General features: G+C 41.2%; 2 protein-coding genes across 3 annotated transcripts in view; one reads left to right on the top strand and one right to left on the bottom strand.

Annotated features, from left to right (window-relative positions):
* cacna2d4a (calcium channel, voltage-dependent, alpha 2/delta subunit 4a) overlaps window positions 1-27960 on the bottom strand; it is a 91454-nt gene that overhangs the window by 27571 nt on the left and 35923 nt on the right. The window lies entirely within an intron of this gene.
* Window positions 815-27759, top strand: lrtm2a (leucine-rich repeats and transmembrane domains 2a). Its single transcript, XM_046072051.1, has 8 exons — window positions 815-821; window positions 11880-12077; window positions 22707-22936; window positions 24201-24364; window positions 24951-25019; window positions 25795-25952; window positions 27224-27448; window positions 27518-27759. Exons 1-8 carry the CDS (start codon window positions 815-817, stop codon window positions 27757-27759), a joined length of 1293 nt encoding a protein of 430 aa, XP_045928007.1.

The raw sequence follows: 27960 nt of genomic DNA on the forward strand, positions 1-27960 counted from the left end.
TGATAGGAAAGGCAGAAAAAATTGGATTGTTAAGCTAAGAAGGAAAACAAGAATATCAGACATTTGTTGTAAAATAACAAAAAGGCAAAAGGCAATGGGAATACAATGGGCTGTCCAATAAAAGGCTCTGGAAAATTGTGTTTCAAGGCATGAATTAAAACATGATTGATTTTTAATGGAGCAATCCCCATTGACCATATTGACCGGCGGGCCATAAAACTGTCTGGTCAACATGAGGCTGATTCAGACGACAGAAAATTCTGATATATGGGAACAGAGACACAAACGACTCCTGGGATGGAACAATGGACATACACAACCAGTGTGTGTGTGTGTGTGTGTGAGAGTGTGCCTGTGTGTGTGTTAAGATGGATAGTGCTTTGAAGTCACTTGCTCCGTGCGGGAAGTAGTGGTTGTAGCGCTAAACGTGCCTGGCCAGACCTGGTGTTAATACAAAGACTAGAGCCAATTCATCTTCACTGACACTCACCCAATAGCACAGTAAATTACAGAGCGGGGGACTGGGTGGGGGTGTTAAAAGATAGAGAGAGAAAGAGAGAGATAGAGATGAGGGAAGACAGAATTGGTAGAGGAGAAAGAGAGAGAGAAGAGGGATGTTGCAGAAAGGAGAGAGACGATATCCATATAGTTCACATAGCAACTTATAATGAATGCAACAGAATGCGTTTAAATTCATACATCATCAATATTAGAGGTAACGAACAGCAAGTACTGCTGGGATTTAATCATGCCTCATAGATAATAAATAAACCAATGTTCCAGAAGCTAAGGATTGAATAAAACTACTAGAGAAATGCTGGGTGAGTATAATAGCCAGACAGAAAGGTTAAAAAATACACTTTCTTGTTGCAAACCACTGCCAGTAATCATTTTTCATACCCCGTTATTTCCTGCATCATTGATGGAACAGAACCGGCCATAAAAGTCGCCTTGGCAGGAGGTGCTGGCACTAACAATGGATCCTCACGCCAGAAGGCCTCTTTGCCAGACACAAAAACAGCCCGAAAAAGTGGACACATCCCTTGGAGGACCAAATAAATCAAGCTCACCTTGCGTTCTTATCTGGTGTTAAAACCTCTTGCCTCTCAGTCAGGGAACAAAGTCTCAGACGCGCTGTCTAAGGAGATTAGGACAGTCACAGTCCAAACACTGTTGTTTCTAGAATTAAACAAACCTTTAACCATCACAACATAATTTTTACATCTTGTGCTATATATACATTCTTACATTTTTGGTTATAGCAATGCTGACTACTACTGTAATTCCAGATTCATCACTTTCCAAATGCTAAGGCTCTCTACTCTACTCATAATCAGAGGCAAAGTGGAGCGAGCCAAGTAAGAATGTTAGTAATTTTTCGTACTCCAGTCAAAAACAAAAGGCAGTGGCAAATATCCTCTGGTGAAAAGTCAGAGTAAGAACATAATGATCAAGAAGGGCTTGAGTTCAAGACTCCCTTTCTGTCCTTTCCATCACAGATTGCTTTCAGGTTACATCACAGTCAGCTGTCATTTCATCTGCTGCCCACTGAAAGGTCATCGAAAACGAAAGTCAAAGTTGAAACAGATCAAATTTTGAGTGCAGCGCGAGACATAAAATCCAAGTGCTTCCGTCTCTGCTCTCTCCATAAGAATGGCTCATGGCTGATTCAGATGCAAAGAAAATCTCCTGATGACCATGTGTAGCATAAGGATGGTGTATAGGGGTAAGCAAGAGAAGTGTTTTACAATTGCTAGTCAACTATCAGATGTGGAGGCACTGACAAAACGTTATCACTCTGCCTTAAACAACTGCATTTCCCTGGACTTATGAATAAAGTTACAACATGCTTATTTTTTATTTAACCTTTATTTAACCAGGAAGTCTTTACAAGAGACAGCTGGTAAGAATGTCAGTGTAAGATAGCTATTACATAGTTACATAAGAACACATATCATTAATTTACAACAACCACATAGAGCTCAACAAAACTTGAAGTAAACCGTAAATAAAATTTTAGCTCTTTTCCACAGCGTAGACCTTTAAGCATTTTTTCTATATTTGTTGCAAAGTGTCCACCGTCGTAAAGTGTCCTTGAGGCTGGCACTAAATTATCAGCAGCTGAAAGGTTGCGTCACTGTTGCTCACCCTGGTCAATGACCCCTGCACTCTGAAGAAGAGAGGGCAGGACTACTTAGAGGACTAATTACCCCTTTGGGATAACACACACACACACACACACACACACACACACACACACACACACACACACACACACACACACACACACACACACACACACACACACACACACAGTTCTGCTGATTTTAGGTAACCTTATCTGGCTTACTGTTTTCTAGGCTTCATGTTTTGTTTTGTTTTCTTGTCTTTTAGTGAATGCTGTGTTGTTTATTCTCGGTTGATGTAAAGCACTTTGGACACCGGTTGGTTGCTGTAAAGTGCTATATAAATAAATGTTGATTGATTACTATAAAAGTGCATGTTATTTCTACTACAAAAGGTCCTTTAACAATGACAGCAAAAGTAAAACTTTTATATTCACCGCTATTCCAGTCAATCTAGCCAATCATCTTTTATAACCAGCAGTGATGAGGGTGTCCTCTATACCCAGCACTGACAACAGTGACTGGCAGCTAAAACAGATTTCTATTTGTGAGGAAGTACCAGTGAAGCCAGCACAGCGCCCACATTTGGAGAGGAAACCAGAGGACTCATGTTCAGGTTGTATTTGTGTGTGTGCTGGGCAGCTGACCAGTCTAGTGTTTTAGCTGGTCTGTGGAAAGGAGTGGAGCGACAGACAGTGATGTGTGCAAACTCAGGAAGGTGTACAGGTAAATAGAAGGACAGGATAACATGGCCTGACACCCATATTATGATATATTGTTACAGTTATCTTGGTATGTATTTTTAATATATGAATGCATGTTATTTCCTGTCTTATGTTGTTTTATTTCTTATTTATTTGTCCTGAGGAATTAAAATATGACCAGTTACAGATTCTGGACTGTGGGCATATAGTTTGGTTGAACTTCCATTTAGATGTCACTGATTATTGTGCTACACTTAGACACCAACTGCAGAGAGCACTTTTACAAGAAGGTTGTTAATTGGCAACAGTCCCCTGTGATGTGAGCCATTTTAACCTGTGAAAGATATGGTCAGCAGTAGCTAAAAATGAGAAGCTGCTACCTTAATGTTGAAAAACATTGCTCTTTGCAAATAAGAAAGAGAGGGAAGACGACAGACTCGACAATAGATCAATGATTTAACAAATGATTCACATGCTCATTAACAGCACAATGTGTGTGCGTGTATGTGAGTCAGTCAGTTCATGTAAGGAAGCAGCCAAGTAATTATATGCTGTGTGCAAACATACACACAATCCCCCCACCAATTCATATCCCCCCATTACTACCCCACCCTCCCCCTTTCTGTCTGTCTCAGACATGATCACTGGTGTCTTCCAAAGGAAACATTGTGCTTTCTCACAATGACTTCCACTAATGAACACACATTAACTTGGGGGGCATTGCATTTACTGACAATACTTTCTTAAGGATTTACCCTAATTTTAACAATAATCCCAACATTTACCCTAAAATGTATTTTTTTTGTGTTTTCCCCTACATTTTGTCCCCACACTGTGAGTCATACAAGGCGCTCTTAAACATGTGTGGACATACAGCCATATGCACAAACATGCTCCACACACACACACACACACACACACACACACACACACACACACACACACACACACACACACAAAACCAGCCGTTACGAGAGCTGCCACGGGGAATAGAATGAAAATGAAAGCCGAGCGAGGGAGACGTGAGGAGAAAAAAAGAAAAAAGAGGGAGGAGAAAAGCCCATGTGGCAGAGGGAGATTCTCATCTTCACTGAAATCAACTGATCCCTCCTTCCCTCCCTCCACTGCTAAAGCATTCTCTCTCACATCTCTCATTCTGTCTCTCCCCCTTCCATCTCCCTCCATCCCTCCATGTCCTCTGCCTCCCTCTTTCTCCTCCTTCCTCCTACCTTTATCTTCGTTCAGCCAACCTCTGCTCTATTTCTCTCGCCACCTCTCTCTCTCTTTTTTACTTTCTCCATGCTCTCCCCTCCCTCCCACTTCTACTCCTTCTCTCTCTCTCTCAGCTTTCACTCTTTTGTATTATTACTCTCTCTGTATTCCACCTCCCTCATCCTCTCTCTGTCACAGTGGGAGAGCTGCAGGCAGACAGAGGCAGGCATACACTAATGTTACTATATTTGACAAGACACACACACACACACACACACACACACACACACACACACACACACATTCTCTTGCCACATGCACGACTGCACACACATACGGAAAAGAAGAAGAGGAGGTGGGAGCACAAACACACACACCGGAAAGACAGCCCTCAAGTGTAGTGTAAACACACACACACACACACACACTCTGATGCGTGATGAGTGCAGGGATCACAAACATAGCGACACACAGAAGCGCATGACGCCCGCAACCTAATGCCGTTGTCTCTCTTTTGCTCTCTCTCTCACACACACACTCCGTCTCTCTATTTCACACACACCTCTCAGGCACACACGGCAGTGCACAAGCCAGCGAACAGGACAGTGCTGGACGTATCATTTATATAGGGAATAGATCCGAAGAAAAGGATTAACGGTCTCCATCCCTCTCACTCTACGGACCTTATCCTCTCTTCCCTCCTCTTGTGTCTCTAAGCCTCTCTTCACTACATTTTTTTTCACAATCCCTCCTTTTTCACCATTCATTGGTGGGTTGAAGGGGAAGCTGGGGGGGGTTGCCTCTACACAGAAAGAAGGATTATTCGCACATTATTCATTCGACCAGGATCTTGAATGTATGGATTTCTTTAACTGAAGCATTTTTTCTTCTATGTTTTTCCCTGTGAGAAATTTTTGATTTTTGATTTTATTGGGGGGGAGGGGGGCATTTTTGGGGGGGTGGCTGATGGCAGAAATCTATAAGGCTGTTACTGTCTGAGATATTTGGTTAAAAGGTAAGTCTGTAAGTCTCTCACACACACACTTCATTTCAATGTAACTGCTCCTCATCTCGTTTTACGGATGGAATTAAAGATGTACTATGTCACACAAAGTAGACTGCAGACAGAGGCAGACTTGCCTTTGCCCCCTCACAAACAAATGGGCAATTTTGATGGGGCTAAAGGTGCATGCTGTGAGGAGGTGGATGCTGAAAATGTCAGCCCTTAAGCTGTTTCCTGGATACACACAACATGCACATTCATTCTGGTATTTTTTGGGCTGTGGTTTTAGGGCAAAGCTTGCAGAGGTGGGCAGTGGGAGAGGGTGAGAGCATCAGCGGTGTATTCACACACAAGTATGGGAGTAGGATTTAAGTGAGGTTCTGTTCTGATCGGAGCATTCCCTGATTTTGTATTTATTTATATTTTACAGCTACGCATAAAAGTACGTAGACAAAGACAGGCAGCAGCAAACCATTCAAGTGTAAAACACCTTAAAAGAAATCTAATATTTGAAAATAACAACACACCCTGCAAGGCATAAACAGTAAATAGTTTGGACTAAACTTATGATAACGATATTAGGGAACAGTGTTTTATTCCTGCTACAAGCCACTTGATTTTAATAGAAGCTTATGGAAGAAGCTTACTTCTTTGTCTGCTTGTACCTAACCTCTTGTCACATAATCTAGCCTAGCTAAAGTTAGCATGGCTAATGAAAATACACAAAATGTACCACCCATAGATGTATTAAAATTCCATAACGTATTCAAACATGGCAGTGAAAGCTAATCACTTTGCGAAAATGCCCAGAAAAGTTTTGGTCACTTCCTGTTTCTATACGAAAACATGTATAAATTAATTTAAAGTTTTTTTCTAGCTATGCTTGGCTGGCGGAACATGAAAATAATGTTTTTATACAACCATTCTTACCACAAATTAGGCCTAAAAGTTAAAATCTTGGGAATCTCAGAAAGTTTTTAATCTGCGCGCGATGCTCAGGAAATGTTTTACATCCATTTATTTTTCAATGCACATGTATGGCATTACAGTACAATTAATATTATATCATATTATATCGGTTAGTGCTGTTTGACATGCATGTGATTAATTTTAGATGTATTTTAAAAAATGTACCATATTTTCTTTCAGCATATCAGTGGCATGTGACGCATGTGTTCAAGCTTACATGTACGGGAATGCTTGAACAAAACATGTGTGCTTTTGGACACGTGCACACTCTTACAACGTGCGCGCACGTGTGTGTGTGTCAGCATGTGTCTGCATACCTACATGCGTGTGTAATTATATATCAGGACATATTTTTGCACCATGTGCCTGTCAACACATATGTGGCTCTATTTGTCATGCTATGGGCATGTGCTTAGGTGTTTGTTTGTGTGTGTGTTTATGTGTGTTGCCCCAATCTCTCCACTTCTCCTATGTAAGGAAGCCATTAAAAATTGATTTAGGAGAGCTTGGCTTGCCCCTCTCTGCCTTTGTTAGCAACCTGCACTGTTCCACAGGGAAACACACCAACACAGGCGCACACAAACAAACAATCACATGAACATACAACAGCAGGTATGAACTCAACCCTTTCAGTTATTATGACTTTGTTTCTTTTCCCTGTGTGGTTTGTTTTGTCAAAAAATCTGACTTTCACAGATCCCTTAAACAAGGCTTGAATCAAACAACAGCCAACTGCCAAATGCTAATGTGTGTGAGTAAAGGGTAGAGATGAAGGTGAATAATTGGGCTGTGTTTACAGCTGTGAAGTCACTCATTCAGCGGACACACACCTGCCTTCACACGTGGATAGACGTACTTTTGTGTGCAGGTGGATTTCAATTTGGTAAACGTTATTTCTGTCTTTCTCTTCAATCTTGATGATTGAATGCGAATGGATGAACTTGCATTGCGTGCTTCAGCTCCAAGACTAAATGACCATGTTTTACATTTACCAGCTGTTGTGCATTCATTATATACCTGAAGTTATCTTGTTTACACTCTTTCTTTCATGGGTAGATGAGACATGACGGGAAAAGCAAAGCAGAAATTTGTCTAGCTCCTGTAGATTAGTGAGACATACAATCAACCCACAGTAATCGTGTTTACATTCTTTTATTCACTTTGTGCTAGAGAGCGATGATCACAGCGGGGATGCTTGTACTGGATTCGCTGTATATATATGTTTGGCAAGCGTGAATTTAAATAAGAGAACATTACTGAGCCTTTCTCCATCTTGCTTCTTCACTCTCAACAATCCCCACTGGCATCATAAATATGTGGAAGAAAACACAAGCAGCCCAAGTTGACCAACCACAGCTGGTGGTCTATGCTTGTTATCTCAGCCCCCAGGGTATTTTTGAAGAAATGCACGTCGGGGCTCTGCACGAAGCCCCTGCAGCACCCCGCAGAGTATAAATCCTGCTTAAGTGCGGACAGGAAACAGTTAGTGGAATAACATAGTGACAAAATATGATGGAAAGAGGAGAGGAGGGAGAAGAGGAACAGAGGAGCCCAGAGGAGGGGTTAATTGTTACTTGATTCCCCAACATGCAGGCCACTCTGGCACCAAACCATTTACACGTGTGTGGGCGAATGTGTGCATGGGTGCAAGTGTGGATTTTGGCTGCCCCTGTGTCCAGGTCAAATTGGTAAAAAAAGCTTTCTGAGAATAGCCTGAGAGGCAGGCTTGCCACACCACCCATTTAACATGACGGGAATGGATGGGCAAACAGAACATGTGGCTGCAGAGGTGACCTTCTGCTAAACCTCCAATGCATCATTTATAGGACAATTTCGGCATGATTGCGCACATTTTGACATTTTAGCACATTTCACCCTGATGAATTAGATTTGTTTTCTTGTGCATGTTTAATTGCTTAAACATTATTTCTGTCTTTCTCTTTTTCATCCACTCCGATTAATTTCCAAAATGGCATAGAAAAAATAAGAAGCAAGCAATCAACAACGAGATGTGAATGAGAGGCTAACAAACAACAATCAGTATTAGGCTACAAAAATATGATGTATGTTGATAACCTGATGTTCAGCATTTTGCATCAATGCAGACTCAATTGATAACTTTCTGATCGTAAAGTTACACGTTGCTCCCCAGCCAAACTGTTCTCCTCCCCAAATTAAATCAAAATAAACACAGACCAAGGTATCATTTACAGTCCTGAAGCTGAAACAGGAGTTAGTAAAGATCACTTGGCTTGAAATATTTAATTTAATGAATGACTACGACAAAGGAAAAATAGCATTCATCTCAATGTGTGAAGACTGCTTTGTTAAATGTTCTACAGTATGCGAGAAATGTTGTATTCACATCGGAACTGTCTGTTAATCTCACTTCTTCTTCAAATAGTCATATATTCACTACGTGTTTTAAGCTGCTACACAGTGCTACCATTTTAGTAGTCATTAAATCAGTAATAATAAATAACTTCTAATAAATACTACATTTAAGAAGAGAGATGAATCTTCTTAAATTCTTCTCGTTTCTTGCATTTCTCATCGGTGGCTCTGAGTATTTCAAATGAAGCTCATGTGCTCATTTAAAAAGAACAACACAAATTTCCCAGCAGAGTCCGGCTAATGTGACTTTAATCGCACTCAGGAAATCCATCTGCCGAATATCCTCGTTACATGCCTGTGTTCCTTTGTCAAGGAGAGAAAAAGAGCCAGAGAGGGAGAGATGGAATGAGAGCGATGGGAAGGAGAGAAAGGAATAGTGGATATTGAACGATGAAGGTCATAGAGAAAGAGAAAAGATGGAAAGACTGAGGAAGGGATGTTGGAGAGGGGAAGAGGAAGTGAGGGAGCACATTATGCAGAGGGAATATAATGAAAGAGGGGAGAGAGCGCTGAAAGAGTAGACTGTACTGTTTTATATTTTGTTCAGTGTCTGGCAGATCCTAATAGCAATAATGATAACACAAATAGCACCACTGGGGCGCGCGCACGCACACACACACACACACACACACACACACACACACACACACCAAAACACTCAGGAGGTTGTGGAGGAGAATTTTAATGTCCTCTCTGTTACACTTGTTTTATTTCCTACCTCGCCCATTTTTTCCTTTTATCCCTTCATCCATGTCTCTTTTCTACCCCTGAATTCCTCATCATCACCTTCTCTCTTATTTCAGCTCTTCCCCCCTTCTTCTCTTCTCCTCCAGTTTTCACTAACTCATATGTATAATAGGGATGCACCGAATGTTCAGCCAATGAAATTAATAGTCCAAAAATAGGAAAACAAGAACTTTCAGTGTTCGGCCTAATACGTCATAAGGCCCAATAAATTTTACCAAACAATTACGCTGACATGTTGGCACTGTGGAAGCATTTTAAAGTGTCCAAGAATGACGCAAAAATCTCCATTTGCAGACATTGTTCTGCTGAATTGAAAAAAAGGCAACAAACTGTCTGAACAGCTTTGAGTGTTTCTGTCACTCGTTTCTGAGATGGCGATTAACCAGCTGCACCTGAATCTGGGATGCACACGTATTCAATCCTTTATGGTAAATCCACTGAAACGGAACAGAGCGAGCTGACAGGCAGGTTAGAGACTTTATCCTATCATTTTCTCTCTGTACAAAGACCAGTGTTGCAGTATGAGAGTCCTACATGAAGAGAGGCTGTGAAGTCTTCATGTGACGCGATACGAGAAACACATACAACATTTATCAAATTGGGTTGGACTTGATGAATTTAGAGGATACCCATGTGACAATGTCCAGTTTTCAAAATAAGGTGTCTATACAGGATGTAAATTTTAAGATTAATTGGATTATATTCACAGAAAGTATAAAACATATTACATGTGTACATTAAAAGTAAATGGACACATGTAATTGACTTTACCAGACCCTCTCGGGCCTCGGACCCACCTACCATAGTCTTCCCAAATCCTGTGGGAAACACATTTTGACTATTTAATTTATGCAATGGTAAAAAAAAAAAAAAAAAAAAAAAAAAGGCTAAATAAATGGAAAAAATGTGAATGTACTTGTTCGGTGTTTGGCTAATTTTTTCATTATATTCGGTTTTGTCTTCGGCCAAGAATTTTCATTTCAGTGCATCCCTAATGTATAACTTGCTGACACTGAACAGATTGATGAGTGACTGCATCTATGATGTTTTCCCCTTTCTTTTCTTTTCACTCATCCACCTTATCCTCCTACTACTCTACATGATTTTGGCTTAGCATGCCTATTTAAGTTGGAACAGGTGGAAGCTGACATAATCACTGCACATGCATGCACACAAATTAGTGCAGTAACACAGTTACCTCCATTCAACTGTAAAAATGTGAAAATAAGACGAGTGGGAAGAAGCCTGCTCGTGTTTCTAAGTTTTCCCCACAAAGAGCTAACCAGTGAACAACAGCCTAATCTGATTAGCGCGATATTTCACACACTGCTGATAGGGTTTTGATGATACTTTGGGAAAAGACGCATCCCACAGCAGCACTCCAGCATTTTCAAAATTACACTGATTGGCCCAGGGGGTGCGAGTCAACAGAGTGCTTCAGTCATGTGGTATTGAGGTTCCAACGTGCTTTCTCCCATGGTAATTTCCCACTCGTAATACCTATTTTCACTGTAATGATTCAACAGTGACAAGAAGACTCATCTTTTTCAAAGCGCGTGGGATATGTTTCATCACACTGCTGTAATTGCAGTGGGTCATTGCTTTTTTCAACTTTTTTATCAAGAGAAAAGTGGTTTTATGTGTTCATGTCACTATAACTCCATTCATTCCGCTGATTGCCACTTACAGCCATTTGCCAACCACCATATTAGTGCAGAAAACAAAATAACAATTGCAAAACAATAACTAGCTATATTATGACAACAGTAACAATACTTGTTACAATTTTCTATGACATTTCGTATGAGTCGATCACAGGCAGGTCTGTGGGCTACAGAACTGTCTTCTGAAACTTGCAGTCCAATAGCCTGACGTGAATAGTCTTGTACAGCTGATTTCCTGTATGGGAAAAGCTTTATTTTTACAGATTTGCTGAATAACCTCAGAAATTTCAGAGCTGATATAATTCATGGAAACGGTTAGACACCATTATCCCCAAAAAACTTGACATATTTGTCTCTGTTTACTCAGCAGGCACTGGATTCAGTTTAGGTTTACTGTTGCTGTCTTACCTTTATTTATATTTCAAAGAGTGCCAGCAGCTCTCTACTATTTCCTGCTCCTTGCTGCCTTGCACAAAGGTCATTTGGCAGTATCACACACACAGACATAATGTCTCTGTTCATTAGTCTTCCCGTTAATTCTTTCTCCTCCTTTTCACTCTATGTTCTGTTTTTGTTCCTCCAGATGTATCTGTATTTCCCAGTTTATATCATTATTACCGTGTTCTCTCTACCTTTTTTCTCTATCATTTTTTTAACCTCCTCCCTGCCTTCTTCTCCTCTCTTTTCCTCTGTCAATCTCGCTTTGTTTCTCTCTCCATGTCAGTTTCTGTGCCAGACAGTAGCAATAGGGGGTCTGTCTGTGGTAAAGGAAAACTGATTGTGTAAACTGCCGAAGAGACACAGATCTATTATTTATGCCTATGAAATACTGGGGGGCTGTTTCTGATGCTTGCGCACATGCAAATACACACACACATACATATGCACACAAGCGAGCATAGGTGCAAACACTCATATGCAAAGACATGGAAATACACTTTCACTGTATTCGCGGAAACCTTCTTACAAATGTGAGCATACACACACACAGCATCCTGCTGTTTTAGCCTTCACTGCTGTCGGCAAATCTATCTATTGTCTTTTTTCTTTCTCTTATCAGGTGTTCTGGTGTCGCTTTTTGCAGTCGCCTGCCCTAGTGGAGGCTGCAGGCATGGCAGCTTGACGCCCCCCAATAGCCCCCCGCCCCTCCGACAGAGGAAGGCTGCAGAGCACTGTGTCATGCCCCCCCACATCCACCCCCCTGGGGGCATCCACTTGCCCCTGCCCAACTCTACCACCCACCACCTGGCCAGACCTGGTGAGTCAACAAAAATGGAAAGCAGATCGAAAAGATGTGAAAAACTGTCAAGAAGAGGAGACAAATAGTGCTCTTTTCCTACTCATCTCTGCTCTATTTTACTTCCATCTATTGTATTACTCACTACACATGGAAGGAAGAACCACTGTCTGTTTTGACAGCTGCTAATGTTAGCATGCCTGCCCAAACACACACACACACACACACACACACACACACAAAGGATGAGGGCATTGAGCATGCTGTGGCCACGTGCCAAGTCCTCCAGTGAAATGCCACATTACTGTATGTATTAATATAGCTCGCAATCTGTATAAACAAAACAGCATAGGGAGGGAAAGATAGTCGAGGAACCTTTCTTTTCCTATTCCTTTTAGCTTTCTACCCTTACCCTACCCTTCTTTGCTCCCCTTTGCTTTCCTCTTCCTTTCACTTCCCCTGTCCTTTTCCCAAAACATTCTTCTCTTCGTGTTCTTTTTTCTCACATATCTCACATTTTATACCACGGGTACACTCAGTCAAAACAAAAATCCATCAGAAGTCGGGTGGCCTAGCAACAGATACGACAGCTGTGTGCCTGTGTGTGTGTGTGTGTGTGTGTGTGTGGTGGATTAGACAGTATAGTGGTTGGATCCTGCTCTCTGAGAGATTCCAGACAATTCAACAGCTAATAGGCAAACATGAGAGCTCCCTTCTGCATTCTTGCTATCTTTTGTTGTGCATTTAATGTAACACAAGTGTGCACGCATGAACACATGTTGCAATCTATGCAGCAAATAAATGGTTTTACAAAAAAAAGAGTCTATAAAAATTGGAATCTTTGTCTTCCTTTTGGAGAGGTATTATTGTTCCAGAGGTGTCTGGCAAATAACAACGCCCCCACGAACTGCTGTGTAACATTGGGTACACTAAATAACAGGGCAACACTATCTGTCAGAACCTCCACACACCGCCTTTAAATTGATAGATATACGTCCCTCTGGGTCACTCAGATTCTTTCCATCTCCATCTCCATCCAACCACCTCATACCTCTTCTTTGTCTCTTCACCTTTTCTTCATCCTTCCATCCATCTCCAAATTAAATTCAGTTCAATATAACACCATTCACTGTCTCAGTTATCCTCTCTTAGTGTATTTCATTAAGCTTGATCCCCATACATATTGCATTAACAGTATTACTAAAGCCTTTTCAGGAAAAAGAATTAAAACTATTCTCCATCAGTCATCAAAAACATCAGTGTCTCCTCCATGCGATGACGTTCTTGGCATAAATGTAACACATTATTGCCAAATCAGTCTCTCTCTGTTAGTTCAATTCAATATTTTTGATGACATGAAATGTGCATTATCAACCTTGCCAAGCATACTTGTAACAGGTGTTTTCTCTGCCTCTCTCCTTTGCTTTTCTACTGTCTGTCTGTATTTTTCATGCAAAGCTTAGAAGCTCTCTGATCTCTGCTGTTGCTCTGCATACTGTCATACACAAACAAGTACTGAGCCACTGGAAGACGCGTATAATAAGAGTAGAATGGGGTATGCATACCATCAAATCAGAGCCAACAAATATGTCATACAGTACTGAGAATGACAGAGTTCAAATCATCAAGAATGTGTTTCCTTCTAATGCTGATGAAGTTCCCTTAGAAATGGAATTTGAAGGACAAAGAGGACACAAAAGATGTGTTTCTTTCCAATATCTGGTTAATATTGCGCAAACATTTGAAGTGTTACAAAAATCAAAGGTGTGCTTTCATCTGCAGGGCAAAAGCAGAAGCTCTCTGAGTGACAGAACAGATCAACAAGAAAAATAGCGTTTCATGAAGTATTCTTCAGTGTCAGCTAGTGTTGGCCATACTTTCAACTAATGGCCGTATAGCTGTGATGAAACGTTGTAACCTACATGAGACAGAAAGTGATATGTCATTCCTGAAAGGCTGTGGATGATGCTTAATGGTTGTTTTTGATTCTTTCAAACCCAATTTTAATCTTTTAATTTGATCAATAAATGCATTTCCACCGCAGTTTATTGTTTACTTTCTTCGCCACTAAAACACCTATTAGTCAACTGGAAATTCAACTGGTAGATGGTTTTATAAAACTTTCCATGTTCTCGAGAAAGATTCTCATTTTAAGTCACGTAATCTTCATCTACGCAAATTCCAAAAATAAAAGGAAGGAGGAATAAAGACGGTTATTTTGAAAAAGTTACCAAAAATCCTGACACTAAAAAGAGAAAGGACGACAGGGTTAAAGAGCTTAAAAATGACAGAGAACACCACAGAAAAAGACAATAGGAGCACATTAAAAACAGTGCAAACGAGACGAGGAGAATATAAAATGTGAGTGACAGAAAGAGTGAGACAGAGAAAGCGAGAAAGAAAAGATGGCAATAGTGGGTAGTGGAGAGGAGGTGGAAGAGAAATGCAAGATCAAAGAGGCGTAGTGGAAGAGAGAAGACAGTGAGGAAAAGAAAGGATGAAGGAGGAGAGGCGAGAGAGGAGAACAGAGAGGTCTATGAGCGACACAGAGACCATATGGTGCCTCCAGGCCTCCACGATCCAAGCAGACTCTCTCATCTGACACAACAAACACACATTTGCACACAAGCAGGCATGAAATGATTCCTACTTACACACACATAAACACACATTGTAGCTTATCTGATCATACTGTGTGTGTGTGTGTGTGTGTGTGTGTGTGTGTGTGTGTGTGTGTGTGTGTGTGTGCGTGTGTGTGTGTTTACGCACCTTGTCGCAGTCCCAAACAAATCCGACAGATTAACTGACCACATAGCTTGTATTTAAAAGAGTGACAGAGAAAGTGACAGAGAGAGAGAGGGCGAGAGGCAGGAGGATTTGGCTTTGAATGGAGATCTTATACACTGACTGAGGTTAAAACATTTGGTTTGGAACAGAGCCATCATAAAGTCACTTAGGTTGTAGCATTATGCTTGGAGCACAGCTGTAATATAGTGCGGTGACTAAGGGAATAGCATAAGGTCTGGAACGGAGCCACAGTAGAGCTCAACTGGCTACAACACTGTCAACATTAGGCTAGTTTAATTTGAACTATTTAAAGACACTGGTCAGCGGTGAAAACATACCAACAAATCAAACTCATCATTTGGGTGGTTAGTAGATGATGGCAGTTTGGGAAACCCAGCTGGGATGTTGGGTTCGGCATGAAGCCACAGCAGTGTGACAGAGTGTGTGTGTGTGTGTGTGTGTGTGTGTGTGTATGTGTGTATGTGTGTATGTGTGTATGTGTGTGTGTGTGTGTGTGTGTGTGTGTGTGTGTGTGTATGTGTGTGTGTATGTGTGTGTATGTGCGTGTGTGTGTGTGCGTGTTTAGCATTAGGTTTGGAGTGGAGCCTGATCTCTTCACATAGTGTTACATGAGACTTGAAGTTAAATACAAACTGGAATGACAGTTTGTTGGCAAACTATCCAACGCATCTGGCAATTTCAAGTATGCAATCAATAGCTATTTTAATGTGATAGTTATTTTGAGAAGTAGGGATCACAGGTAAATACATTTACTCCACAAAGGTTAAACTTTTAAACAACATGGGACAATTTGAACATTCCTCTCTCTCTCCTACTTTTTATAGCACTGATCTTTCTAGGAACACAGAAATATTATCTTCTGTCAGGGCACTGCGGCTTTGACCCCTGACCTCCTTAGTGGCCTGTGGCTTGTAATGTTTGTTATCAGGGGATTAAAGTGGAGTTTGTTGTGGTGGTGATTTTTTACATCATCTCGGCTACCAGCGTCATGTAGGAATTTCCACTGCTGAGGTGACTGAACTAGGTCCAGCTGTGCATGTTGCACGCAGAAACCTTAGTGCACATGTCTGTGAGCACAGTCCCCCCCGTTTATTTACCCTTTTCTTCTGACCACAGTAGAGTTTGGTACCAGATGAAATACACAAATATATGGCGTTGGCCCACTTTCAAAGAACATTGGCAGGGATAAATCTGGATAATCCTCTGCACCACAAACAGTACCACTCCAGTTCAGCACTTTGCAAAACGATGCTGATACAGTATTTCACTCAAAACAAGTCCAGTATGGATCAAGCATGAAACTGAAAAGTTATCATGATCATAGCAATGCCCATTGCTGAGACGAAAATGTACTTTACTCTCAAGTAATCATGGTGAATTGCTGATAATGGTCCTGGATAATATAGCCATTTGTGATGTGCTCAGTTTGTCTTAGTGAACACTCCATGAGCCACCGTAAAGGGCATCCAATTAGAAAGATAAGCGATCTCAAGCACTGTACAGACCAAATCTAATATAAAGATTTGAGCTTCTACTTTACATCTATCTATCTATCTCTTTCTGTCTCTCTATTGATCTATAAAAAATGTGGTTTACAGCCCTAAAACCAAACAACCAAATCAAAACTGTGCATGTGTGCGCACGCTTTGGATCAATATCATCTGTCTATCCATCCCTTCTGAGGAATGAGTGGGCATACATTACGACCTGCCACACATCCAAGACAGAATCTATTCTATTCTAGTCACACTGATGCAGATGCGACATCAAAAGCCAAGCGTCCTTCATTTTCTCTCCAAATTCTGAATGTATCCAGCCTTGGACAGAGGCCCAGTTGAGTGGACACTAGAAAGCAATGCTACATCCATCAAAGAGATGGCGTTACAGCGAAATATATATAGCCGTTATTTTAGATTTGCTGAAACTCCTTATGCTTTACTGATAATTTGTTTTCCATCACTTCTTGATATCCTTTTATCTCTTTGTCCTACCTGACATTCTTAATGATTCATTTTGTGAAAGTGGCTAATTAATAGCCACTATCACAAAAACGATGTCACTCCATGTCATACTTTCCCATTGGCCAAGCTTTTGTGTGTGTGTGTCACTACAAATTGATACAGATAGCATGAATTAGAGAGGCAGATCAGACTACATATTACCCGCTCATCCCTCCAAGTCAAAATAATGATTCTGTCTTACCGATGCGGAATTCATCACAGGAGAAATGGACAGGGGAGACAGCAAGAGAGAGAGAGAGTAGGTGGGAGAGAAATGGAGGTTGAGAGAGCGACAGAAGTAAACCTCCCCTCTCCTCATCACACTGTCAGCAGGAGTACAGCCTAAACCCCTACCCTCTGTTCCCGCTTATCCTCAACTGCTCTATGTGTGTGTGTGTGTGTGTGTGTGTGTGTGTGTGTGTGTGTGTGTGAGACCATGACTTCCTGTGTGTGAGTAAGAGATTATGCAAGGTTGTGCCGAAGAGTCAGGCAGAAAGGTTGTGTGCGTGAGAGAAAATAGATAATGTGGGTTAAATGATGGGATTTGACATGAACCACAAACTCTTCTCTCTTCTTTTGAAAGTCGTTTACAGCACTTGGATGCTACGGTAACACAGCATTACCTTGTCAATGTTGAAATAATGTGGTGGTACTGCCAAGCCCAACGTGTTGTATTGCGGAGACGTTAGTATTATATGTGTACATGAGTTGTATATATCCTTTTATATCTCTATTGAGCACATAATGAAGTGGTTTACTGTTAGTGTATATAGACATTCAAACACAAACAAACATTCCAGGTGACGACAGACAGACAGACAGACAGACAGACAGGCTGGCTATTTTCCACCTGCGAACTAAATGAGGTCTCGGGTTTCAGTGAAGACCAGACATGTAACAGTTGTTTAGTTTTAAAATGCTCATTCCAAGTTCCTAATACCCAAGGGGATGTCTTCAAATTACTTGTTTTGTTTAACCACAGTAAAAAAAACACAAATGCGTACATTTTACAATGATATAAAACAGAGAAATCCAAACATATAAAAAGCTGAAATCATTTGAGCACTACCGTTAATTGTGTGTATTTTATGGTAAACAACAACTCCCACTGAGGATATTCAGGGATTGTTATCTACAATAAGTGAGGGGACACTGTATCAGGTAATCTATCTGGTACTGGGAGTCACAGGAGTCAAATCTAAACTGTGTGCTGTTGCAGCAGCAGGATAGATGTGGGTCAGACTCCCGCACAGAGGACGATGTGAAACATTAAAGAGTCAAGAAATACAGGACAGTGAGTGTGCTGCATAGAGGACAGCTGGTCGTTCTAGTAATAAGATAGCAGCGCGTCTCTCGCTTGCATGGAAAACAGCTTGGACCCTGGTAACACGCAACTGAGCTCAGTAACACAAGTGCCGCTGTGGTGACATCATAGCTGGGTCCAGTGTCACCCACGGGCCCCTGGATATAAACTTACAGACAACCGAGGCCCCCGGAGTTGTCAAGACATATTGCCTATGAGACACTGTCAAACATCACCCTGTTTACAGGACAACTATGTGACATATGACACCAGGAATTAGTTTAATTTGGTTTAGGTTTTTTGTCTGTGAAGGTAACAGTAAGGATGACATATTTACAATTTTTAAGTAACAAAAGAGGTTGAAAAAATATCAAAAAAGAAATCATTCAGTTTTCATTTACTATTTAAAATCCACCTTAGCAATTCCAAGAGATATAAATCAGATTTTTTCTTTAAAATATAAACAAAAGTCAATAATATGAGACAAATACAGAAAGAATTCGAATAATTTATTTTCAGTCTTCTAAAATGTAATTCTAACCCAACTGATTATTAATGTTGCTCAATCTTGGACTGCTTAGACTGTAAATTTTTAATCTTCACTTCATTTGTCACTTCTGACAACGAAATGGGGGTGTTGGGAGTCTGCTGGGCAATAGTGTTGCCTAAGAAGTCTTGCTTCAATCAAACAGGAACATCTTGTTGCATTTTAATGCTGTGTTTTAGTTTGTTTCCCATCGCTGAGAGCATTGCCAGCCTACATTTGCCAAAAATGTTAGCACTTTGACGGCATGTGTTTGGGGATTCTTTTAAAAGATTCAGTCTGAAGTCTGTTTGGACTGAATTAAACTTCACAGAATCACAAACGTATTTGGACTGAACCGCCCTATCTTCCTGTGACTGCGGCTGAAGATTTTCCTTCTGGTTTGGCTGCGTAGAGCGCTCCAGCAGAGAGGATTTGGAGCAGCTCAAATAAGCCGAAACAACATCCACCTCCTCCACGACAGCAGCTAAAACCACTCATAAATGTTGGAAGATAGGCTGCAGCACTGAGGGACAGAGGGAGGGGGTGAGGAGGAGTTATAATGTACAGTAAGAGAAGGAGAAGACAGGAGAGGGGCTGTGGTGAGGAGAGAGGAAAGGAAGAGCGAGGGGAGAAAAAGAATACCCTTGCAAAATAAAGCTCATATCGCAGGCTGAGAAAGATGAACGGTACACAAAGACAACCGCAATTTGACATTATATGAGGAAGAAGCAGCAACATATACAGTTTCTCTTTCCCTGGCTCTCTTTTGCGCTCTCTCAGTTGTATAACAGCGCTTCTAACTCTGAGCTACATTGTCCTCACAAACCGTCTGCACTACTGTACCATTTCAAACCTGTTATGGAAAATTCTCAGCAAAATCCTTCCAGACTGCTACTGAGCTGCTTCAGTGAAAGATTGGCCCTCTGAAGCATTTCCATTACAAAGTAAGATGGCTCGGGACGCTTCAGGATACTTCAAAATCTCTGCTTTCTTCCATTTATGAAGAGGAGTTAATTTTCCCAGAGATTAGGATTATACTCTAGGACGGAGCAGAGGGGATAACAGACAGAGGAACAGGAGAGAGTTCACACCCTGATCTTTCTCACATGGCCACACAGTCTTTCCTTATCCTTTGGTTCAGAATGCAAAATGAAGCAGTGTCCTGGTTGAGGGAGGTCATGTTGTGTCTGGCAGGTGAACACTGTCTGGAAAAGATGCTATTTCAAGATCGTTGTTGGTGTGTGTTCTAGGAACTACACAATGTAGTGCTATGTAATAAAAATTCTAATGCCGATGGAACCTTTAAAGTTTCAAAAAACAAGAACGAAGGCCTTTACACACCAAGTGCGTATTATATCCGTCATCCGATGAATATTGTATTGCACAGAAACCTTGCACTTTGAGTCTGATGCATTGTATTATTGTATTTGCTGCGAAAATTAACAATATCAGACAAAACTGAGTCATAAAGCAGTGGGGATGAACATTATTAAAGCAACAGTTAGACACTTTCCTGTCGAGGGTTCGATAAGAAGATTGATACCACTCTCATGTCTGTACAATACAATATGAAGCTACAGCCAGCTGCCGGTTAACTTAGATTATCATTAAGACTTGAAACAGGGAGAAACAGCTAGCCTTGTCTTGTATAAAGGTTAAAAAACAAAACAGAACCCCCTAAAGCTCACTAGTTAAAACAAATTATCTTGTTTGTTTAATCCGTACAACAAAGTGTAAAAACAAAATATCGTGGCACAAAATGTTATGGCACAGTAATTTCCTGGAGACTCACCTTGTGTCCTGTCTTTATGCTTTCCAGCTGCTGAGTAGCTTCATATTTCCCAAAATTTCAAACTATTCCTTTAACATACTGTAATTTTATAGAGATTAAAGGGCAGCCATCATTTTTGGCAGCTTTATTAACATCTGTTGTTAATTAGCATGAATTGCGTACTACTAATGTAATTTAAATGTGAGCTAAATTACTAATCTTCTCTTGAATTAAGATTCCAGGAGGTACATTCTGTTCTCATCAGAAGTCTATTTATGACCAGTTTAAAGGGAATAAAAGGTGATTTGAATGGGATACATAAACCACGCACTGAACTCTCTTTCTCACTGCGCCATTACAAACTTCACATTTTATCAGTGATGAGATACAGAGGCCCTGAGGGAAGTCAAGTTACTTTAGAAGAATGATTTCTGACTTTTATTTCACAGTCACTCATATCTTCTGATATTCATCACGTCGTTTTTCTTCAGTCACATCACGATGTGGACTGGGCAGTAAAGGGCTATTTCACAGAGTTTCATCACACAGAGCCAGACAGCCAATATGTGTGATGATGAGAGGGAATAAAGCCTTGAATGTGTGTGAAAAGAAGAAGAGTGAAAATGAAAAAGAAAGCAAATTTAGAGCAAAACAGATGGACAAACAAACACAGAGAAAATACAACAACAGGGAGTGGGTGAGACATAGTGTGACAAAAGGCAATGGCACACTGAGAAATAGATGCTAATAATATGCAGATGATGCAAGCGATGAAATCGCCTGGTGAAGAAAATATTCTTGTCAAGAAGTAAAAAGTGCTATGTCCGTGTCTGGAGTTTAGACAGAGTAGTTTTCTTAATATCACGCTTTGCTGGTACTATACACACATGCACGCACAGGCGCACAAGCATATGCCGACACACACACACACACACACACACACACACACACACACAGAGAGATAAAGAATAAGTCGTGCTGATAAGCCATTGGATGGAAACAAAGTCAGCCACTGTAACGAGACACTGAGGGAATACAGAGCAGTGCCAAGAGACCTGAAGTGAAAGAGAATGAGAAAGATAAAGAGACACAAGCAGGAGAGACAGAATTCGACAGAGTGGCGAGAGGAACAGACAGAAAGACAGACAGAGGGAAACAAAAATACAATATGAAAAGAAATCAACGAAAAAGCCTGAACAGATAATTGCACATAAAGAAAGAAAAGGAGCAAAAGAAAAAATGTTCTAGAAACAGAGGAAAACACAAACGGCCACAAAAACGTGAAGCTGAATAGAAAAAGAACAGAGACAAACGATAATGAGTGGAAAGGATGAAATGACTGTCTGTGGGGAAACAAAGAGTTGAAAATGAAATAAAACAGAAGGGATTTCCCTCATGAGTGTCACTCTGCTGACTGCAAAACACACAAAGTACAGAATTTTTTTTTTTTTTAAAGAGATGGCTTCAGAATAGAATGCTGCCATGGAAATACTAACTAACTACAGAGTAGGCTAGACACACACACACACACACACACACACACACACACACACACACACACACTTAATATAATTAGTCTGGCCATGTTTCGGTTCTGTGGCGAACTTTCAGGCAGAATAAGACTTAAGCAGGAACTATATCTATATATATTTTTGATCAAGCAGAATCAGACCTCAAACATCTATGAAAACATTCGTTCTGTGGCACAAAATGGTAGAAATGGAAATATCCTGTGTTATTCCAGCATTTAAATAGCATATCAAAACCGCCTCTGGCATAGGAAGGTATTTCATTACGCCGAGCTGCTGTTACCTCCCTCTCCAAGTCTTTCTGTTTCCCCATTTCTTTTGAATATTCACTCTTTTTTGCATTATTATAGACTGTAAAAGCATTTGTGTCAGGTGTACTTCCGGTTCACCTTACAATTTTTTCTCTTCTTCTAACATACATCTAGCAAAATGTACTGCAATTAACTGACCAAATAACTTATTGATTGAGAGACCATTTTAGAGACAGCTAGGCAGGGCAAATGACAAATCTCTGATTCTTCGGCTTAAATTCTAATAATAATTTCCACTTAAAGCCCCTCTCTTTTATTTCATTCCTCTTTATGCACCCACTTGCACTCTCACTTTCTCTGCAGTCCTTCTGTACTCCTCCTCCTCACTGTTTTCCACACTGAAAAGACAATTCACTTGAAAACTTAAATAATCATGTTTGTTTTTTCTCCTTCTTCCTCAAGTCTTCCTCTGTGTCCTCTGCATCCTGGCTGTGCTGCTGCCCCCAGCCTCCTCCTGCCCTTCTCCCTGTCTCTGCTATTCAGATGGCCTGGTGGTGGACTGCGGGGGCCGGGGTCTCTCCTCCCTGCCTCCCCTTCACCTCTTGCCTCCGGGGAGCCGCTCTCTCCTGCTAGCCAACAACAAGCTTGCCTCGCTGGGAGCCTCTGCCTTCGCTAACCTCTCTTCCCTGGAGGTCTGCAGCCCATTATTTAACAGCTGAACATGTTGTATGTGTTGTTACGTTGTGTACAGAGGCGTACACTCGCACACTGAACTCCCCCCAGGATAATAAGTGATACTATATAGTGAGATCCATACTAAGCAAACTCCAAACAACCTTTGCTCTCAGTCTGAAAAGCTAAGAAAGGTTTTGCATATTGTGTGCAAAGTAAGGATGCACCAATCCAACTTTTTCAATCCCAATACCTGGGCTTTGGGAATCAATACCTGTGTAAGCTGTAGAGAAGGAGGCTGAAGGCATGGAGCTTCTGGAGGTGCTTGATTAAGTTTGTTGTGTTATATTTTGCAGTGCTACCGCCACCCCTCGGAACATTGGCTTTGCAGATATTGCAAGTATCCATAGAATTTGTTGGCACAGCAAGCGTGAAATACCACCAAACTGCTGACCCTTTGTTTTTAGTTCCCTCCATGCTATGTTAGCTCACCTACCAAAATGTTCAGGTTTACCAGCACACAGCTAACACAGTATGTAGTATGTGCGTAATTTTATTGAATAGATTGGCCCCATTGTCATCAATACCTGACCCAGCTATTTGAGTCACTATTGGCGCAATATCCCATATCAATATCGGATTGGTGCATCTCTAGGGCGAAGCACAGCCATATTGGTATTTCAAATATAAAACTTATTACTATTCCTGCACGTATTCCTCTTAAAATATGACTGGTTAAAAAACATCCTCATTAGTTACAACATCTGGCTGCAGTTTACATCCAATATTCGATACTACTACTGTTGGGACATGGATTAGGTCAATGTGCTGCCAATGCCTGATGAAAAGTAAAACTGTTTATGTTGTGTTGTTTATCTGGTACCTTGTGAGAGTCTATTCTCAGTTCAGCTCTCTAGTTAGCTGAACTGAAAGACAATTTACTTCTCCACTGCTGAGCATCTATCTTCTGTAAAACTGTAAAAACAGTTGGAGTTTGTCCTCCATTCTGACTGCCTGTTACATTGGTGACCTATGTAGATTTGAACACTTATCCTACCGATTACACTCCAGTTACACTGAGTTACTCTGAATAGGAGTGTCAGCTTAATAAGGTAGCATTTATCAATTATCAATTTCAAAAAGATTCATCCAGGCCTCATGCATAAAGTTTCTTGAAAAGAGTTTCAGAATTATTTGATTCCACTTTTGTTTTTCAAGTCATTTTCAATAAGAACATCAGCTACCTGTCTAAAAGTGAAAATGTCTTTTTTTTGTGTATTTTAGGAGCTGGACCTTTCTAATAACTACCTGGATAATTTACCAGCTGGATTATTCAGGGACATGTCCAACCTGACGAGACTTACTCTGCACAACAACTCACTAACAGTAATGGACAGAGAACTCTTCCAGGTGGGTACTGTAGATTATACAACACCATGCTTGGTACAGTATATAGTACAGCTCACTAACAAGACAAGAATGGCCTCGTTTAAGCTAAGAATCATACAGGACATTGTGCTAGATTTTATACAGTAATTTATAAAATATTTCCTCTCAGAATGCATTAACACTCTCATTTGGCTGCCATACTGTGTGAGATATCAGATCAGTCAATTCACTAAAATACTATGTGAATAAAGAAAGAAGCTGACACCAATACTGATACACTGTTTCAACTCCTGGGCGAGGCTCTACAGGCTCTGCTTAGGAGCAGAGCCAACCTGAGCGGATATACACAACTGGGCTCCCGTCCAGGTTGTAAATTAAAATAAACCATTTCCTAATCCACTTGTATCTGAACCAAAGCAGTCTGCAGGATGAGCTTTTGTCATAACTTCACTTGGGACCTTACATTAAACAAGATTAGCACACCAAATGATGTGTGCCCCATGTCAACAGTGAAATAAGCCAATAATACTAATGCAGCATGAATTTTGGTAAATGTGTACTGTACAGTACTGTAACGTATGAGCAACGAGAGATAAACAAAGAGCTTATTTTGATGTTTCTACAGGGTTTAGGGGGTCTTCAGAGCCTGGATCTGTCCCTGAATGGTCTTTCCTCTGTCCCTCTGGGGGTACTGGATGAGCTGCAGAGCCTCAGGTATACGTCGACTTACACTGACATGTTTACAGACCCCCAGAGCAACACTAGTGTAAGATAACATTGTTGACATTATGAATATTATTACCATCCTTCGGTGAGGAGGTCAGTATACACTGGATGATTTTATAAGAAATAGTGGGAAATAACAGAATAAAAGCTTAGGCAATACATACTTTTTTTCAGCTGGAGTAATCAGAAGACAGCAACTTAAAAAGTAATAACTTTGATTCAGGCCTGATGGCTAGTTGGAACTAATGAACTGGTACAAAAGCTAAAGCACAAGTGATAATAGGTCCAGGGTCATATGGCTGAAATCAATATATAAAATGTATATTACCAAGAATGTTCCTCCAATATCAGTATACAGAATATTACAAATGTAAGTGTAAATGTTGCAAATGTATGCAAAATCAAATTGATGTTCAATGACTTGTTCTCCATTGTTAAGCATTACTTCAGACAAATCTTTTCATGCATTTAAATATTAAACATTAATAACTCCTTTTTTAATTTTAGTTTTTAATTACAATTAGCTTGGAATCATTCATTTCGACAACAGAATTTTGTAAAATGACAATACGATCATATTATCAATATACAACTACAATGAAATTCCACATACGATAAAACAGAATTATTGCCCACTAGTGGTGTTACCGTAAATGTGGTGGCTGCCGGTGTTATCAGCTGCTTTTTAAATCAGTGCCACAAGGGAGAAATTTTCCTCTTTTGTTGGAGTTAAGAGAATAAATGAATTATATTCTAAATATAGGTGGCTGTCTCTAGCGGGTAACAGGCTTCATGGTTTGGAGAGGGCAGCATTTGAGCCACTTGCCAACCTTCAACACCTGGAACTGGGACACAACCCCTGGGAATGTGACTGCAACCTCCGCGATTTCAAACACTGGATGGAGTGGCTGCTGTACAGAGGTAGATGTTTGATTTATGTTGCAGGAGCTTTGAAAGGGTGCATTAGATTTCAATTTGGAGATAGGATGAGCGCAAAGGAGTGAAGAAGTAGTGGGCAGAGAATGGGACTTCACTTTAGAGATAACTAGGTGTGTCTTTCTGTTTGTGCCTGTGCTTCTAGCAACATAATACAACTGCAGTGGCACGTGAATGCGCATTACCACACTCATTTTGTGTATTGTGTATTGCCCACGTGTACTTCCAGGCTGTTAATACACAGATAACCACAGCTGTTCTCCACTCTCTTCATGTGTAAAAATCTACATTCACCTCAGCGCCTCGGGCCTCAGCTGCCCCGCTAATGAAGCATCTCTTCTCTTTTCTCGTCCATTCTCTTCTTTGCTTCACTCTGCTCTCTTCTGCTTTGCTGGGCCCTACTCTCCAGCTCAGTTTGGTGCACTTCAGACGGAGACTGACATGCAGCGGACATTACATTATTACATTAATAATCATCAGAGCAGCAGAGAAAATTACAAGGAGACATTTCGTAGGTGAACATGAAAGCATGACAGTAGCTGTTAAAATGGTAGATCATCTGCAAGATATGTGTTACAGAAAGAAGACAAAGCACTGAACAAGTGTGAAATTCCTGGTGACAGCAGCCTGTGTTGACTTCTATCTCCTGCGAACCACTTCAAGCACACAGAGCTGGGATTTTTGGAGATATTTGGAGAGCGAGCTCTGTTTGCAGAGGGGATTCTTTCGTCACACGCTGAGATGAAAGCATCTGGGGGCTAAATACCACTTCCCTCATTTTGTCTTTCTATGATCCTCATCCTTTATCTCATTGTTTCTGTTGCTTTAAGCATCTGAGGGCACAGATCAATGGCTTTCTAACACGCAACCTCAAGATGATTACAATGTGTGGAGACAAATGCAGTATGTGATGATGACAAAGTAGATCCCCCCATCCTCCTGCCACTTGTGGGAATTAGTGACTCAGATATTTCTCTCTTCCACACACACACTAGAGCTCTGCTGAAGCTAGGCATGTCATCTCATGAATTATAGAAGGGCTTAGTTGAGGCTATCTCCAACTTAGTGTGGAGGGCACAGCAAACTTTATGTGTGTGTTAAGTGATGTATGACTCATCCTAGTGTTGGTACAACCAACCCCCCTCTCTGGCTTTTCCTCTCACTCAGTTAATTTGTAATGTTTTACAGGCATAAAGCATTTTAGAATTGACCTCTCCCTGTCTTTCTGTCTCTGCACCTCTTTCTCTCTCCATCAGGGGGGAAGGTGGACGCGGTGGAGTGCACGCTGCCGAAGGATCTGCGTGGGCGAGACATCCGTGGCGTTCCAATAGAAATGTTCAACTACTGCCTCCAACTTGAAGATGAGAACGGTGGAGGAGGAGGTGAGGGTTCCCGGTCTGGACAAGGAGGCAGTCCTCCCTGCAGCAGGAACGGTCTTAACCCCAGTGGGGCAACACCAATTTCTGACAACAGCAAAACTGGTGATGACTCCTCGTCAAACACGGGTGGTGGAGGAGGAGGAGGAGGAGGAGGTGGAGAGGGACCGTCAGATTGTGTCCGCGCCCGTTACCGACCCGTGAGCGTGCGCCGCGCCATTGGCACAGTGGTGATTGCCGGAGTGGTGTGCGGCATCGTTTGCATCATGATGGTTGCAGCTGCGGCTTACGGTTGCATCTATGCCTCACTGATGGCCAAGTACCAGAGAGAGCTGAAAAAGAGGCAGCCACTGATGGGAGATGGAGAGGGAGATGGGGAGGATAGGGAGGACAAACAGATCTCCTCTGTGGCCTAAAGAAGTAACAAGACGGGGTAGGGTTGGCATGTCAAAGGGTGAAGGTTGGAAGGGGCGAAAATTAAAAGGGCTCGAAGAGGAGAGAGATGAAAGAGCTTGTTTTATGCACACAGAGAGTTATGGTATATCTCCCTCTGACTCTCAAACTGACACCTTGCTCCCACTTTGTGTCTTCCTTTCTTGCTCCCTTTTCTATTTTTA

The sequence above is a fragment of the Micropterus dolomieu genome, linkage group LG16, assembly GCF_021292245.1.
Source record: "Micropterus dolomieu isolate WLL.071019.BEF.003 ecotype Adirondacks linkage group LG16, ASM2129224v1, whole genome shotgun sequence".
NCBI classification, from domain to species: domain Eukaryota; kingdom Metazoa; phylum Chordata; class Actinopteri; order Centrarchiformes; family Centrarchidae; genus Micropterus; species Micropterus dolomieu.

Coding starts and splice junctions, on each gene's coding strand:
- lrtm2a (XM_046072051.1), top strand. Junction 25,020..25,794: donor GATGAGCTGCAGAGCCTCAG/GTATACGTCGAC, acceptor TTCTAAATATAG/GTGGCTGTCTCTAGCGGGTA. Junction 25,953..27,223: donor GGAGTGGCTGCTGTACAGAG/GTAGATGTTTGA, acceptor TCTCTCCATCAG/GGGGGAAGGTGGACGCGGTG.